Source organism: Dipodomys ordii, unplaced genomic scaffold (genome assembly GCF_000151885.1).
Source record: "Dipodomys ordii isolate 6190 unplaced genomic scaffold, Dord_2.0 Scaffold93, whole genome shotgun sequence".
Classification (NCBI taxonomy): domain Eukaryota; kingdom Metazoa; phylum Chordata; class Mammalia; order Rodentia; family Heteromyidae; genus Dipodomys; species Dipodomys ordii.
The window spans coordinates 1,838,738-1,856,597 of NW_012267309.1; the positions used below are offsets into that span (position 1 = coordinate 1,838,738).

The 17,860-nt window shown below is 40.8% G+C and overlaps 1 protein-coding gene across 2 annotated transcripts in view; it reads right to left on the reverse strand.

Moving 5' to 3' along the window:
• The window catches only part of Ptpdc1 (protein tyrosine phosphatase domain containing 1), an 84,578-nt gene that overhangs the window by 14,972 nt on the left and 51,746 nt on the right, over nt 1–17,860 (reverse strand). The window contains exons 3-9 of one of the 2 annotated variants that reach the window (XM_013026361.1): nt 16,792–16,963; nt 14,598–14,678; nt 14,265–14,383; nt 12,898–13,035; nt 8,711–9,945; nt 5,386–5,571; nt 1,852–1,962 (exon numbers count right to left, since the gene is read on the reverse strand). In XM_013026361.1, the coding sequence (XP_012881815.1) occupies nt 1,852–1,962; nt 5,386–5,571; nt 8,711–9,945; nt 12,898–13,035; nt 14,265–14,383; nt 14,598–14,678; nt 16,792–16,963 (2,042 nt within the window). The remainder of the gene's footprint in view (nt 1–1,851; nt 1,963–5,385; nt 5,572–8,710; nt 9,946–12,897; nt 13,036–14,264; nt 14,384–14,597; nt 14,679–16,791; nt 16,964–17,860) is intronic. The other variant, XM_013026363.1, reaches the window with a different exon arrangement.

Below are 17,860 nucleotides of genomic sequence, written 5' to 3' on the forward strand. Positions count from 1 at the left end.
TTTTTTTTTTTTGTCGGTCGTGGGGCTTGAACTCTGGGCCTGGGCGCTGTCCCTCAGCTCTTCAGCTCAAGGCGAGCGCTGTACCATTTGAGCTACAGCGCCACTTCCGGTTTTCTGGTGGTTTACTGGAGATAGGAGTCTCACGGTCTTTCCTGCCCGGGCTGGCTTTGAACCTCGATCCTCAGAACTCAGTCTCCTGAGTAGCTAGGATTACAGGCGTGAGCCACCAGCGCCCGGCAACCACCCCTTTTTTTGTTCAATGCTAGGATGGAGAAGAGGACCTCAAGTATGCTAGGTAAGCAGTCTACTCCTTAGCTATACCACCATCCCTAAAATCCTAGTGTCTTATAAGGGAGCTTCAAGCCAACATTTGCCCTGGAGGTAAACACTATTACATAGGAAGGCATGAAAATGTGCTTTCTGCCCAGCAGTCAGAGCTGTCAGTGCCTCGTTCATCAGACTGTTCATAGATAGAAGACCCATAAACAGCTAGTCTCCAATATTTTGTTTTATTATGGCAATGGAGATCAATGTCAAGGCCACACATGTACTAGCAAGGAATCAACCCTGAGCTACATTCCTCTAATACATCTAAAGACAACAGACATTGTAAAGAATTTCTACTGCTTCCTAAGACCGGTACTAAATATTTTCCCCAAACTCATTAATTTTGTCAGTCATAAGGTTTGAACTCAGGGTTCAGGCACTGTCCTTGAGCTTCTGTGCTCAAGTCTAGTGTTCCACCACTTTGAGCCACAGCTCTACATCTGGTTTTCGATGGTTAATTGGAGATTTCCTACCTAGGAGAGCTTTGAACTGAGATTCTCAGATCTCAGCCTCCTGAATAGTTAGGATTACAGACGTGAGCCACCAGTATCTGGCAATTTCATTAATTTTTTCTTTGCAAATATTACTTATAAACATTAATAACAGCTTAAATTATTTACTTTCTAAGACACCAAAGCACACCCATCTTTGGGAACGTAGGTAGCCCTTTTAGTCTGTGAAAATTCAGATGTAAAGGACCACATGATTCAGATTTGAGATCACTGTCTCCGGAAGCAGCAGAAAATAGAATGGAAAGGACGTGCACTCACTCGGGGCCATCAAAGCCAGAGGATCAAGGAAGCCCGCAATATGAATGTCACCCAGCAGAGTGGAAGGGAAGACTGGACAAATATTAAAAAGGAAAATCTCTATAGTGTATGAATCAGTACAAATAATAACTGCCATTCTCATCAGTGCTTATCACAGATGTCATTCAAAAGCTGGGCTTTTGTGTGATGATTTTTTTTATCATATATGATAATATAACAAGAAAATTAGGCAAAGGGTGAGAGGAACATTCTCTCTGGGCATGAATTGTTTTCTTTTGTTTTTTTCTGCAGCTAAGAAACACTGCTAGAAGCTGTGCACAGAAAGGAATTTTTTTTTAACCCATGTTTAAGATTTGCCAGCCAGGAGACAGTATTGAACTGTGTGTTTAGTCCTCAATAGATGGTTTCTTGTCCAAACCCAAGGTAGAACTGGCTAGACAAAACAACATTGTCTAACTCCTACCAGGCACGTGATTTAAAAATACTTAATTCAGCACTCAATTGTTTCTCTCTTCTCCTCTATAAAAACTCTTTGTTCCCATGTTCGCCTTGGAAAAACTCAGAGTTCAGCTTTTCCTAATATCATTGTGTGGAAACTCGGTAATTAGTTCTGAGAAATGCCAAAGACATTTCCATTACAGGAGACACAGTCCCAAGTTTTATTGTAGAGGAGGAAGGTGACCTCTGATTCCGGATTTATAAGGGTGATGGTGATTTGTGGCGGGGTGGGAGGGGGGGTTGTTGTTCAACATACCTTGGTGAAGGCTTTAATGGCATGAGCAAGGCAAGCTTCCTCTACCTCCACAGGGATTGTCTGCAGGTTCACTATGCAGTGCAAAATGCAAAGGATCGTCTGGTGCTGTCCCTAATTGGGCAGAAATCAAAGGTGATTTGAAAAATGTCTCAAAAAATCAACTTAAATGACTATACAGTGAGCATTTGGTTCAATCTCAAAGACTTAAATAGCTACCAAAAGCTATACCAAGGGTTCACCGTTATGTGTTAATATAATCTGGAAAACATTCAGGAGGTAAGATCTAAATTGGTTAGTTATCGAACAAAATAGAACTGAATCCGAAGATTAGTGTAGATGTTTCTCCTGCAGTGTACTGAATAGATTTTTCCCCCTTCTTGCAGTTTCTAGATATAATTCTTTCAGTTTAGTTAGATGCTGACATATCATGGTGGTCTTTGTGCTGATCATCAGGTAGGTAATAGATGTTTGGTCCCTGTGTGCCCAGCCATCACAGATGTTATGGGGGTGAGGTGCGCAGATGACGAAAGAGATAGGCTAACCCCCAAGTAGTAATTCAAACTTAAGGAGGCATCGCCCAAGCTGATGGTGGAATAAAGGAATATCTCGATTCAGCAAAGGAAGAACTCTATCACCTTGATGTTATCCACCAAGACAACCAATTTTACCTGGAAATTTGTAAGTGCATAATTAGACTACAAAAAACCTCTAAGTACACATAATCATTATGGTGCCTATAAAAATAAACAATGTAAGCTACCTTAAATACTCTCTGCATAGGGTTGAAATGAATTTGGTAAAACAGGAAGCATGATGTGACAGAGAACCAGAGCACGTGCCCTACAATCAAGTCTGAATCCTTAAGTGACCCATGTCACAGCCTAGAGCAAGCTGTTTCCTTTTGCCTGTGTGTAGAGACTCTGTTGCCAATCACTATCAGGGTGAACAGAAGTGTAAATGGAAATGATTTCCTGAAGTGCTAGGGCCACAGCAGCCCAACAAATGTTAATTTCCCCCCCTTATCACCTACTCCTCTTTTATCTCTATAATTTAGTTACTGAGAAAATATCCTAAAAGAAGAACTCAAGATACAGAAACTCTTATCTTAAAAAGGTATTTGCACAACTGGTGTGTTTCTGTGCTTGAGCAAGCTTCCCTGGGTGTGTTTGGTACTGGTGTACAACTTAGGGGAGGGTATGTGCTGACTGTGTCTGTTCATGTGTGTGTGTCCGTGTGTGTGTGTGTGTGTGTGTGTGTGTGTGTGTGTAGCAACAGGTTTTTATTGAAGACTTGGTAGCAGTGAGATGCACATACTATTGCAAAGGAGTAGCTCAAGGTTGATTATTCAATCGCATTGTTCCCTAAAATGAAAACAAAGCCTACTGTTAACCTAAAATTTTAGTGTCTTTATATGTTTAAAAATATCTACAATGAAAATGTTTCTCTTCCTACACCCGTTGTCCTATAGTGTCCTCTAAAGGCAATCCTCATAACCAGTTTCTTACTTTACTCTGTACTCTTCTTCTCTATTTTGCATATATTTAAGATATATGTGTTTGTGTGCATATGAGTATGACATGAATCTTTTTTTTTGGGGGGGGGTCCGGTCATGGGGCCTGACCCTGGGCATGGGTGCTGTCCCTCAGCTCTTCAGCTCAAGGCTAGCGCTCTACCACTTGAGCCACAGTGCCACTTCCGGCTTTTTTCTTTTTGCTTATGTGGTGCTGCAAGGCAAGCACTATACCACTGAGCCACCTTCCCAGCCCGACATGAATCCTTTTTAAAAATATGAGTATATATTCCAATCTACTTCATAGTTTATACGCAAATTTTGCCCAAGGTAAATATGTATAAACAAATATCCAACAGTGAAAAAGTGGTTGTGACATAGCTCCATGTTAGAGGGCTATGCACCTATTATAGTCAATAGTTATGCAAAGCTTATACTGTTTGCAGAAAAATACAATTTTATACTCAGGCAAAAGTGAAGTATAAATTGACTAAGTTAAAACTATGTATTGATAAGGGCAAAAGCAAAGATTTTTAAATGTCTAATGTGATACTCCTAGGGTTTGGACTTTTTTTTGAGGTATTCAGAGTTATACCTGTAAGGTCCGCTCCTGGATGGAGAGCAGACTCCACCCTCCTTGCAGCAAAGTCTCCACCCAGTACCTGCGTTACCTAGGCAACTGGGACACCTGGAAGAGGTCACCTCTGCATCCGCTGAGGTCCCATCTGAATTTGATGTGGCCACACCTTTCTCCACCCATACCCTACATAAGGCCTAGCTCAGGCCCAGACACTGTCTGGCTGCTCTTTTCTAGCTCTCTCTGCTTTCTCTCTGCTCTAGCTCTTTCCTCTCTTTCCCAGCTCTCTCTCTTTCCCAGGCCTTTCCCAGCCACGTGGAGTGCCAACCTTGCCTGGTCCCAGCAGGTCTACTGAATAAGCCTACTCCTTACCTGAATACCACGTGCGTGCTGCTGTTCTTAACTTGGCTACCTCTTTTTAAAAACCTAACAATACCCAGGATTTCTCTCATGCTAGGCAAGTGCTCTACCATTGAGTAACTTCCCCAGCTCTTGGTTATTAATTAGTTAATTGATTTAGGTGCTATTGCATGGTCTTGCATGTGCTAGGCAGATGTTCTGCCATGTGAGACATTCCCCCCAGCCCTTTTTTATTTATTTTTCAAATACAGTCTCACATTTATGGTCTGGTTGGCCGAGACCACAGATCCCTATTTATATTTCCTGCATAGTGGGATGACAAGTGTATAGTGCCATGCTCAGATTTTATTGGTTGAGAGGGGTAATTTTTTTTTTTGCTCAGGCTGACCTTGAATCTTGATCCCCTCAAACTGCTCCCCAAATAGCTAGGCTTATAGGTATTAGCAACCATACCTGGCTATCAGCCCTTGTTGGACTTGAACTTTCTGTTTAGCCTCAGCAGCCCGGAACTCCAGATCCTCCTGCTTACTGAATGCTGGCATTGTGCTACCATACCCAGGGGACCCCTTTTTATTTTGGTATATTCTAAATGTTTAGGCTGTGCATCAGTTCCTGTCCCCACACTACTGCCCACGATACTGGGGATCAAACTACACAGCTCCATATACAACAGACAAGTATCCCACCGTTAAGCTACATCCCTATCTTCCTCAGTTTTTTCTCTTTTGGAAAAACTATTAAATTAGACTTAGGTATGAGATTCTTTATGAATTCTCCTTTTGTAATGATTTTTAAAAATTATTAAGTAGCTGTACAAAGAGGTTTTGATTCTCTAAGTCAAGATATGAGTACAATGCTTCTTGATCAATGCCATCCCTTCCATTGTTGTCCTCCATCTTTCCCCCCTCATCCCTATCCTCAGATTATGTAGTTCAATTTTTATAAAATGTACATTGGATATAATGACTGCTTTTGCTCATCATTCCTTCCTCCATTCGTGTGCCCCAGTAATTATTTTTTAAGTGTGTAAAACTTGTACTAAGATTAAACCCATTAACTGAATTATAGTGCCCAGCAGCACCTTTACCTTCTCTAGTAAGAACAGGGCTTCAGCAGCATCCGCTTGTCTATCAACCAACATGTCCACATCCTTTTTGGTTATTACAGGCTCTTTCAGCTGCTCCACCCAAGACCACATCAAACCACACAGGATGAAAGGGTCTCTCTCACCACGTATTTTTTCCCAAGCTCCATCACGGGAATTCAGTTCTTTCTAAACAGGAAGAAAATGGGAGAGAGAAATGAAAACAGGGAAAAGAGAGAGTGGTATAGACTCACCCTGGCTGTCCCTAAGAGCGAGTGTTCAAGTCCTGAGGTATGACTGGGGGTTGTCCATAAGAGAAGGGTTCAAGTCCTGAGGTATGACTAAGGAATCCCCAGTTCCTACTGGGGGCATGGGCCAACTCAGTCTCCCTTGTTGAAGCTCATGCCTGCTTCACATAGTGTTGGCTGGCTACTGAGAGTAGGGCTGCTCGGAAGGAAGCCCTGTACTCTGCTCAGAAACCACAGAAATGGCTCAAGAACAGTGAGTCTTCCTTCATAGGCTCCTGGCAAAAAGAAGTAGAATGGTAGATGGAAAAGTAAGAATAAGGGAACATTTAAGTTAACCTGGGATCTCAGGGTAACTTTAGACTAAAACTTCAAAGCACACAAAAAGAAAAAATTGGGGAAGAACAATGAAAGAAGTAACATTGGTCAAGATGTATTGTACTTATAACCTGACTTAGGAATTGAAACCTCTTTATTCAACTACTTAATAAAAAAGAAAGAGTGCTTGAAAGTTGGTCAGTGTGGTATAAGTATTTCTTTCAAATGTACTTTTAGAAATGACCCAATAACAAGCTCTGCACTCTGAAATCTGCTAAGGTCAAAGGAACTGGGAAGTCTTGCAGATACTCCAAATGCCTAGAGATAATTGAAGCGTGAAATTTTAAAGCTTCACCTCCCACAGGGCAGGGAAGAAGTGAGAGGAGAATTTTAATTACTTCCTGATGGCTTTAGATTTTAATCAAGCCTATTTTCATAATGGTAATAAACACTGTAATTGCTACCATTTATTTATTCACCCAGTCAATACGTGCAGCACACCCATGGTGAGGCAGACATTGTTGTACAGGACTCTGACTTTTACAGTAACTGCAGGGAGGCCCCTCCAGTTTAGTTTAAGAGAAAGAAAAATCTTAGCTGGAAGCTCAAAGCTAGGAAACGGCAGAGGAGGGCTTCCACTCCGTCTGCCTTATTCCAGTAGCACTGGCCATGGCACAGAGAACCTCTACCATCTTATAAATAAACCACTACTTTTAGCTGTCTGTATTCCTTTCTATCCCACAGGTCATATATACAGCAAAGTGGCCTTTGGTCCAATTTTGTGCTTGTTAATGAGGACTTAAACTGGGCAGAATTGACATTACTCAAAACCCTGTGGGGGTGAACTGGCTTCTGTACCATGATGCTCTCTGATACAAGATACTGGGGGGTAGGGAAGGAAGGGAAAATGTTAAAACACATGAGCTGGACCTGGCTGTATACCAGCCATGTGACTTGAGCCAGTCACTTAACATCTGTGATCCTTAGTTTCTTCATCCATGATAGATAATGAATCCTTACTTATTAATCTTAATCCTAAAATGAATAAGAAATCATTAAATAGCATCATCATGGGAAGTAATATATGTGCGTGGGCATGTGTAGGCCCCAGTATCTCACAGGAGTAATAACTACTCAAATAGTGTTTGTTTACCTTTTCCCCAGAATTCTACTTGCAAAAAAATTAATGAAAGGGCTAGAATAAAATCTAGGAAGTGGGCTGGGAGTGTGGCTTAGTGGTAGAGTGCTTGCCTAGCATGCATGAGGGCCTGAGTTCAATTCCTTGGTACCACATTAAAAAAATCAAATATAAAAATCTCTCTGTATTTCATCTTTATAATGACAATACATTTTAAAATCTAGGAAGTAAAAAAAATGTCAATCAAATAAGGAGTAAAGGGGAACTAGCTCAATTAAAACTTTGTGCCTCACTTCCAGAAAATATTGTACATGTTGGAGAGTAATCTTTCTTAAACCAAACCAGTACCTCATCAGCACAAGTGCAGCTCATGTGGGCACTTGACTAAGGGTGCACAGGTTGAACCAACAGTGCGGTTGCATTAGCCTTTATTTTAAACACAAGAACTCTAGCTTGCTAACTTTTTTTTCCCCAATCTTTTTGGTGGCAATGGAGTTGAACTTCCTAAACACTGTAGTTATGCCCTTAGTCCTTTTCACTTTAGTTCTTTCTCAGAGATGTCTTGATCTGCCTCCTGTATAGCTGGGATTACAGGCATAAGCCACCACACCAGGCCATTTGCTAACTCTTTTAACACATAATAATACACAGGAAATATATGCTGGCTGAATGGAAGACTTTTCAGTGGAGAATACAAGGTAAAGAAAACAATTATTTTAGGAAACATATGTTTTTGTTAGTCAAAATAATTCAGATGAACTTCTATCAAAAGTTTCTCTTTTTAATACAGAACAGGAAGTTAGTATGAAGCTCCAAATTATTTTTCGTGTTTCTTCGGCTGAAGAAATTTAACATACCTAGTGGAATATGGAAGAGTAGCTTTTAAGGTAATTCATAGTAGATGAAGGGCTGACAAATTAAGATTTCACTGAGCCAGGATGCTCTATTCAACCTCATGGTGGGGCAGTTAACCTGTTTCTGCTAATGAGGTCAGAAGGTCTGTCTTTTCTGTAGAATATGTGGTTTACTTAGGGAAAGAGAGTGGCTGACTTTAGACCTGTCTTCCCAGTGAAAGTATAACATACAAATGAGTTTAAGTAAAAGCCAAGAAATGGACTGCAGACTCTTCTTTTCAGATAAAGCTAGTGGCACCATGGAACCCTAAGCTCATTCCCATTTGTTTTTGTATGGGGTCAGCAAGTCTGCAGGAGAGGAGACTGAGAAGCCAGGCCTGACTCAATATTTGTGCCAAAAAGCTTTGGGAAATCATTTCATTTGATTTATGTCTCTGAATGTCCTTGTGCCAGGCCTGGGGTTACTTCAGGACAGTTTGTGGTTGCCCCCACAAACCCAGAAGCAAAGATGGAAATTACCAACATTAATGCCATCGCACAACATTAATTATGGATCAAGCAGCATGCTTGCACATAGACATTTAAATAAAACTATATAATCACCCTGTGTCATTTTTACAACATCAGGCTCACATCATCGGTGAGAAACTTGAAATGTGAAAGTTATGTATGATGATGCAAACATATCTTCATGTTTCTATGACAAAGTTTAGAAAGATGTGTTACATTTTTGCTGACCCCCCCCATTACCTAATTAAATGAAATTTAAATACCTGCCACATTTCTATTTTCCTTTTCACTTCTTCTTTTTCTACAAACTCATTTAAATTTGCCAGGGCTTTGGCTGCCAGGATTCTCCTTGCCTCGACACTCAATTCAGGTTGCAAGGCAGTGTATGGCACTTGAGACAGACACTTGTTCTGGGTTTCATGTCCAAATGGGAACAGTCCCTTGGGACTGGAACCACAGTCTGGAGGGCTGGAAGGAGTCCTGTCCTCCTCCTTAACAGAGCCTAGGTCCCAACCACTGCCAGGTTCACACTGACAGTGAGCCACTAGATCCTTAGGGATGTTTTCAAAGTTGAGTGTTATTGGTTCCCCAGGGTTATGAGAACATGATACACCCACAGAGAAGGTTCTACTCCGCTGTACTTCCTTTGCAGTGTCCTTCCTATGGAAAAGTTGTGAGCCATCATCCTTGAAGCCTTCTAAGCCTCCACACTTTGACTGATTCCAGAAAGAAAATGTACTGCGAACCAAGGCTTCCTTATTTAAACCTAGCTCTGGAGATGGTGGGATGTAACAATGGTCTATGGGCTTCTGTTGTGGGAGGCTGTGGGCCAGCAGGTCCTGGGCAGGCACTGTCCATGGAGTCTCCCCTTGCTCCAGGAGGGCCTCAGCCCTCTTTAGGTCTGAGTCGCTGTAGCTGAGCCGTCTTTTCAGATGAGACAGGGGCTGAAGGCACTCAATATTCCGCCTTTTCCAAAGGGGGTCGAACTCTTGCTCATTGGAAAGAATCACATCCTGATTCTCGAACTCTGCTGCCACTGTGGTGGGGTTGAATGGATCAGATGCATCACTGTTGTGTCTCAGTAACTCTTTATCCAGCCTCATGGTGACCATCTCAGACACAGTCTTTTCGATTTCAGCTGAGAGTTCCGGTCCTTCTGATGTGTCCTTCATCACCACTGGCCTGTTCTCAGCCAAGTCAAGCAATAATTTGCACACTAGGTGGATGATTTTGGGCACGTGCTTCAGAAGTCGTGCTTCATAGCCATGAAGCAGATGACGCTGGCGAATCAAGTACTGGGCTAAGGTGACAGCATGTGCTTTGGGATCACAACAAGAGAAGATATTGCGGAGAGGAGCCAGAAACTGAGTAAATTCCCGAACACAGAGCAGCTGCCCTCTGGTTTGTATGGAATTGGGTCGCTTTGCCCGTACAAATATAATTGCTTGATCGGCAGTCATTCTTGTTGCAAAGACTAAATAACATGCTATTAAGACACCTGAAAGGTGAAGAAGAGAAGATTGCTAATGAGAAAGGCTTATAGTTTCATTTAATTTCTTTATCATCAGTCTTTGATGATTTAAAAACCTGAATATATAAGGAACTATATAAACATAAGCACATTTGAAAGGCAATCGTAATGAAAACCTTTGTAACTTTTTATGCAGGCATTTTTTTATTGTGCCCTCCTCCCCCCACTTATTGCAAAAAGTTATGTTAAGTTAGCATAGACCTGGGGAGCAGGGAAGGCACCACAGGGTGAGCTGAGGATCTAGTCTATGTAGCCTCCTCCTTCCAGGTCCAGTACAGAAGAACACTGAATCATGCCTCTGTTTTCTACTCTGAACAGCTCTTGAAAATTCCTACCAATCTATCTACTTTGTGCTTGGAATGCCCACCCTGTCATTTGGAATCAACCACTATCCACTCCAACTGGGCACTTATCCTACTTGGAAAGTTTTTCCTTTGGGATTATTTATACTCACAGCCTAGTTTTCTTCCTGACAATTCTTCTTCTAGACTATGTATTTTATACTGATCTGTGGGTTTTTTTTTTCTCCAGATCATGATAGAACTCTGTTTTCTTTTCTTTATTTTGTCGGTCATGGGGCTTGAACTCTAGGCCTGGGCGCTGTCCCTCAGCTCTTCAGCTCAAGGCAAGCGCTCTACCACTTGAGCTACAGCGCCACTTCCTAGAACTCTGTTTTCTTATAGGCATATAATATTTAAAAAAACCCCAGGCTGATCAGTATAAATATTATGGACTCTTATTAATAAACCTTTAATTAAGATAACTAATAAAAGTAATAATTGCTTCAAATATAATGGACAACTAATATTAAAATAAAAGGCAAATTCAAGGTATCTATATAATTCACAAGTTTGTGAAGGTTTTCTTATTTATAGATATTAAAACCTTTGAGAACTGTATGCTTTCTAGTTTGTACTAGGATGTATTTCTCACTGGGACATAGCAGATCTTTGGTGTAAACATAGAATATCTGCAGTTCTCTTGATAGCAATGTCTAGGTATAATGACATTTTGGCTTGTCCTGAAGAGCTAACAACCTCTAGCTGACTTACATCCCAGACCTAAGGATGTTCTTAGGCAGGTAGGAAAACCCCAGAGATTGGAGCTGCATTGCAGGTGGGCTTTGCTTCTGTTCTCAGACCAGAAGCATATTTAAAGAAACCATTGATTTTTACACAGAATTTTGTGTACATCAACTTTGGATCCAGTCAGCCATAGATGTAAATCTTGGCCCTGCAACTTAGTACATGGAATATATGTTTTAACTTCTCCCAAACTGCAGTTTTTTCTACTTGCATTGTTGCTAAACTTTTTCTTTTTTTTTTTTTGCTGGTTGTAGGGCCTGAACTCTGAGCCTGGGTGCTACCCCTTAGCTCTTCAGTTCAAGGCTAGTACTCTACCACTTGAGCCACAGCGCCACTTCCAGCTTTTTCTGCTTATGTGGTGTTGAGGAATCGAACCCAGGGCCTCATATATGCAAGGCAAGCACTCTACCACTGAGCCACCTTCCTAGCCCCATAGCTAAACATTTTTAAAGACAGCAAATGTAAAATGCTTAGAACCTCACAGATTAAACAATATTTATTATTTTGTTATTTTAGTTAAGAAAAATTACATTAGTTTTTATTTTTGTCTTCTTGGTGGTGCTAAAGTTCAAACTCAGGGCCTTATGCTTGCTAAACAGGTGCTCTACCATTTGATCCACTCTGTCAGTTTCTTTCCAAACTGGCTGTTTTCAACCTGTGATCCTGCTTTATGCCTGGGCTGATCTGGACTGCAGTCTTCCTATCTGTGCTTTCCTTTGTAACTACAATGACAGGCATACAACACAATGGCTAGCCATTGTGATTTACTGTAGTTTGTGATGGCAGGTATGTACTGTCATGCCAAACCACTGGTTGAACTTTTATCACTTCTATCACTGGGTTGGCCTCCAACCATAATCCTCCATTTCTACCTCCCAAGTAGCTAGGATTATAGGCTTGAGCCACTGTACCCAGACCTAAGAATTACATTTTTTGGGGGGAGGGGAGGGTAGTCATGGGACTTGAACTTTGGGCCTGGGTACTGTCTCTGAGCTCTTCAGTTCAAAGCAAGCCCGCTACCACTTGAGCCACAGCACCACTTCCAGTTTTCTGGTGGTTAATTGGAGATAAGAGTCTCACAGATGTTCCTGCCTGGGCTGGCTCTGAACCGTGATCCTCAGATCTCAGCCTCCTCACTAGCTAGGATTATAGGCGTGAGCCACCAGTGCCCAGCAATACATAATTGTCTTTTCTGTGGCTCAAATGGTAGAGTGCTCATCTTAATATGAACAGATCAGGGACAGCACCCAGGCCCAGAGTTCAAGCCTCATGACCAAATATATATTGTATTAAAATTAAGTATTTTTTCCTTTACATAAGAAAAGAGAAGCTGGTTACTGATGGCTCACGCCTGTAATACTAGCTACTCAGGAGGCTGAGGTCTGAGGATTGTGGTTCAAAGCCAAAATGGGCAAGAAAGTTTGTGGGACTCTTATCTCCAATGAACCACCAAAAAACCAGAAGTGACACTGTGGCTCAAAGTGGTAGAGCACTAACCTTGAGCAAAAAAGTTTAGGGACTGCACCTAGTCCCTGAACTCAAGCCCCATGACTGGAAAAAGAAAAGAAAAGAAAACAGAGTGGTACAAAGTAATTTTAGAGATTCCTTTAAATGAATTGGCTTTTCAGTTCTAAGTCATTCAAAAAATACTCCCATCAACATATGATGAATGTAATTGTCAGCTTTAGATACTTCAAACATCTTTTACTTAGTTTTAATTTGACTCTAAAACTATAATAGGATTCCAAAAACCATTTATCCTTAGAATTAGTACATTTTATTCAGTGCATGTTTCAATATTCATACAAGACATTGAAATCACCCTAGAATTTACCTGTTCGGCCAAGCCCTGCGTGACAATGGATGGCTACTTTTCCTTCCTGTAAGGCAAATGTCATCACCTTCACCATATCTAAGATAGCAGTGAGAGAAGCCACACCATAATCCTTCCACCCGAAATTGTAGAAATAAACTAGGCAGTGAAAGACAGAAAAAAATTGAATTTCAGAAAAATACTTGCAAAGACATTTGGGAAAAAAATGAATGAATTTATAAAGAGTATATACAGTTAAAAGGCACCTGGATTTCACAACATAAACAAGCCTAAAATAATAGGCGTTTTATACTTCCTTTAGTTTAATTGTTAAACACTTCTATATTACTTAAGATAGTTCCTGCTGAAACTCAGCTAGACAGAGTAATAAAAAAGTAGAATTATGAGTCTGGCACTGGTGGCTCACGCGTGTAATCTTACCTAGGAGGCTGAGATCTGAGGATCATGGTTGGAAGCCAGCTGTGGGCAGGAAAGTCTGTGAGACTCATATGTCCAATAAACTATCAAAAAAGCTGAAAGTGGACCTACAGCTCAAGTGGTAGAATGCTAGCTTTGAGCAAAAGAAGCTTAGGACGGCTCAGGCCCTGAGTTCAAGCCCCACGACCAGCATACACACACATATACACATATACAAAGTCAAATTATGAATTAAAACTGTCAATCATCCCTGGTAAAGTTACTTAGCTATAGAGGTAAATAAAACATATGCTGTTGTTAAAGCATGGAAAATGTGTCTAAAATACTAATTAATAGTTAAAGGTAGATGGTCTACCTAGGTTTTTTTTTTAAGTTAAACATTTAACCTGTTCATCCTGGTTTGAATTGCAGTATGGAGTGAAGTCCTTCCCAAAGCTCCCAAGACTGCAGCATCTGTGGAAGTGCCACATTCTACTGGTAGAAGGAAGCCCAGCATCCTTCTAAGAACATGTAAGAAAAGAAGGAGACTGAGGAGCTTCCAACTTGCTCCTCCACTGCTAATCAGCGTGATCTCAGTCACTTTTAAGTCTCTGTGGCCTCAAGTATGAAACAAAAGTAACAACTCTGCTACACTACCACTGTAAGGATGAAATGAAGTAATAGTGTTTCACATAGTGCAGGCATTAATTTAATGGGAGCTTTAGTCTTCAGGGTTGGTTTTTTTTTTTTAACAATATCCCTCTCACAGGCAAAAAGAAACCCCATACCCCAACAACAACACCAAAGAATGGTAGCATCATTGAAGGTCAAAGCCCATTCTCATTATCTAAAGGTCATGCTGCTGTGCAGTCATTATTTCCACCATGTTTTCAACCTGAGAATCTAGCAGGCAAAAGTCTCTCAGCACTATCCTTGATAGCTCATGTTGAGGAGGGTGGGAAAGAACTTACTGCCAGCCTCCATGAATGCTTCGGGAAGGTAGGTGAAGCCACTTTCTTGTTCCAGAGAATTCCCACAGCTAGCGTGCTCACCAGGGCGCTGCAGGTTGATTATTGTTTTTATGCCATGACTTAAAGAAAAAGGGGCAATTAGTCACTGAGAGCTGGAGTTAAAAAAATTAATCATTTTTGGCATTACTAAACATTAATTTTTCTCAAATCTTTATTTAAAATAATCATGTCCCTGCCTATTTTTAAAAGGAAAGCCCTTTTTCACTTGATGGCACAAGCAGAGAATCGAAACCACAGCTTTGCTCACAACAGCTGTGAAAAAAGGGCACTTACCTGAGGAACTGCTCGATGATATGGTACTTCTCGAGGAGCTCGGAGGATGGGCGAGCCATGGCCAGGATATTGTCAGTGACCCTGATGATCAAAGGAAGGCTAGTGAGATACACAGAACCCAGAAAGTTCCACCTGAAAGTATGATTTTTTCTATGATTTCAATAACTCTGTAAGAATATTTTGTACAAACCTGGTTTCAATTTTATGCTATCATTAATGTACTGAGAAGCCTTTAGCTTCTTAAACCTCCTGGAAAAAAATCTAGGGCATAAAGCATTTATGAACTCTGACAGAATGTCTCAAAGTACTCCAGAGATTCTTTTTTTTTTTTTTTTTGTCGGTCGTGGGCCTGGGCATTGTCCCTCAGCTAGTGCTCTACCACCTGAGCTACAGTACTACTTCCAGCTTTTTCTGTTTATGTGGTGCTGAGGAATTGAACCCAGGGCCTCATGCATGCGAGGCAAGCACTTTACCACTGAGCCACCTTCCCAGCCCTCTCCAGAGATTCTTGTAGACACGATGGAGAAAACTCAGCCAGTGGCAAAGGTAGTAAGTGTTCATGAGTTGCCCAGTGGTTGGTGACTAGAAAGCCAACTGGGAGGCACTTATGATTACTCAACCAAGGTTACAAAGGGGGATACTAATGCCTGCTTTATATAGCCAGAGTGAGAATTCAATATGATACAGATATAAAGTATTCAGCATAAATCCTGGCTGCAGTCATGAATAAATACTGAGTTACTGTAATTTAGAAAAATCTATGGGCTTCTGAGTCAGCTGGCTTCAAACGTTGACTTTTCTACTTGCTAGCTGTGAAGCAAACTAATTAATCTCTTGAAACATCAGTAAAATGGCACTAACAACTCACAAGAGTTTTATGAAAATGAGTGAATGATTATAATTTGAAAGCATCTAGCATAGTGCCTTGATTATAGGCAAATAGAGATTTGAAGATGGATGGATGGATGGACAGGCCAAATAAAGCCCTATGTTTCTTGTTAGGCTCTAGCTGTAATATGTTCTGTTAAAATGTCTCATCGGGGCCTGGTGTGAGTTACAGGAATCTCAGAGGAGTAACAAAGATATTAGATTAGCAGAGTAAGATGCAAAAGATTCTAAACTCTAGAATGATGTGTAACCTTTACAATAGACCCAAAGATCTAAGATCCCACAAATTCATAAGTACTTAGCATAAGATGTGGAAAGATGCAATATAAAAGCAGTGGAGGTGGAAATGGCTCGCATAGTTTATTCAACAGTAAAGCAAAAGTATTAATACTGAAGCTACATTGTTAGAAATTTGTTTGCCTAAACCTCTGGAATGTGTGCTTTTTGGTGCCAACAGTATGACAGTAATAGTTCTGAAAATAATTTATGGAGAGTGACAATGACAATGGATCCTAAACCATGTAACTACAGAGGTACACAGCAAATCCAACCTGAAAAAGTACAGGTTGCAAGTTTGAGAAGCTGTTTAAGTCAACAAATACCTAATTTTAAAATGGGTTCTTACTGTATAAAATAATTCATTACTGGAATATCCTTCTAAAGTGTGATTTAAACATGATTTGATCTGATTAGTATTTTTCAGATGTCACTATATCAATGAAGGTATATCTGACTAGCTTATTGTAATGAATAAAAGGCAGCATGATTCAAAAATGATACTAATTATACTTACATGCCAGAAACAATGAAAACATCTTAGGTTGTCTACTGAACTGACAGCCTGCTACACTTCAAATTAAGACAGACTGAGTGTATTTATATGACAATATGTCCTTTCATACAGAATATAAGAACAACTTAAAAGTGATTTGAAAGCTTACCTGGATCAAACTGAAGAACTAAATGTGTGACTCATAATTTTCTCAGACTTAGAGCTGAGCATTTCTATTCTTTCTGGAATATGGGGGCTATCTAATCACCCATTTCTTCAAGGTACTGTATATACTTCATTTCACTTGATTTGAAAACACACATATGGTTTTGGCTTGATTAATTCTATTCTCTAGATGAGAAACTAAGGCTGGGTAGGCCAGCATCCCATAGCTGGTCTAGAGTGAAGCTAGGGATGGCATCAGTTCCTGGACTTGAAAGCTCATACTGCCATTTCTACATCCTCTCTCTGTAGCTAATACATACAGCTCCTTCTTTTACCTTATAGCTATGCAAGAATGACAGGACCACTTACCAAGATGAGTAAACCCCCTTAATGGCTTGCTCCTGTTCACTCCAGCGGGCTGGGTTCTCATACTTGCAGGCTCTACCACCACAAGCCATGGAACATGCCATGTGTCCAGGGATGACATGCCGCAAACGCTCTCCTACTTTGGTGTACTTTGGTGTTGGACGTCCAGAATTTCCTACAGACCACACAAGGAAGGGAGGATTCACAATCTACCAGTCTCCCAAAGGGATGCTCACAAAGGAAACAGCTCCATTTATCTCAGGATTATAGATGATCAGCATCAATGTGAAATGCTCTTCATCTAAAGGCAAAAAGCTTTCACATATAATAATCTCCACACACTATACTGATAATAAAAGAGAACTTTTAAAGCAAATCTTTTTCAAGGGGAAGAGTTTTGTTCAAAAACAACATTTTAAATATTTTTTTAAAAAACCCACAGAAACAATCATTTCATATTTCTCACCTATCTAAATTTTTAGCATAACACTAAAAAGTATAACATAAAATTGTCAATATTTAAAAAGGTATAAACACAACATAGACTACTGATACTTTTTTAAGTTTAGACACAAAGGTATGACAATTTATAAGAAGAAAAGGAGCTTTACTTTTTCTCTCAAGGAAAGTTGTATTCCTCTCTGCACGGCTGACAGAAGACACAGCTACCATCACCTGAAGAGAGGATGAGGACAGCAGTTTTGTGGCAGAACCGGAGCCACGCCGGGCCTGCTGGAGCCTCAAGACTGGGTCCGAAGTGGAGTGCCGGCGACCCTGCAGAAAGGAGCTGAGGAAGTGGACAGCCGAGGGCCGCCGAGACACATCCTGCACCTGCATGGTACTGGCTCCAGGGAAGCAAGAGTTGGAGGCAGGAGAAGTCAGCCCTGGCTTGCTTGGTGAGGAAGTACACTGAGACACAGGCATCGCTCTGTATGATCTAAGAGCTATTCAGGATAGGCTGACGCGTTTCCATAGTGACCAACAAAGAAACTACTGATTCCCACTTAGATCTGAACAGGCAAAAATCCTACATAAGTGGATTGTGCTTTGTACAATTTGTTCACATATATTG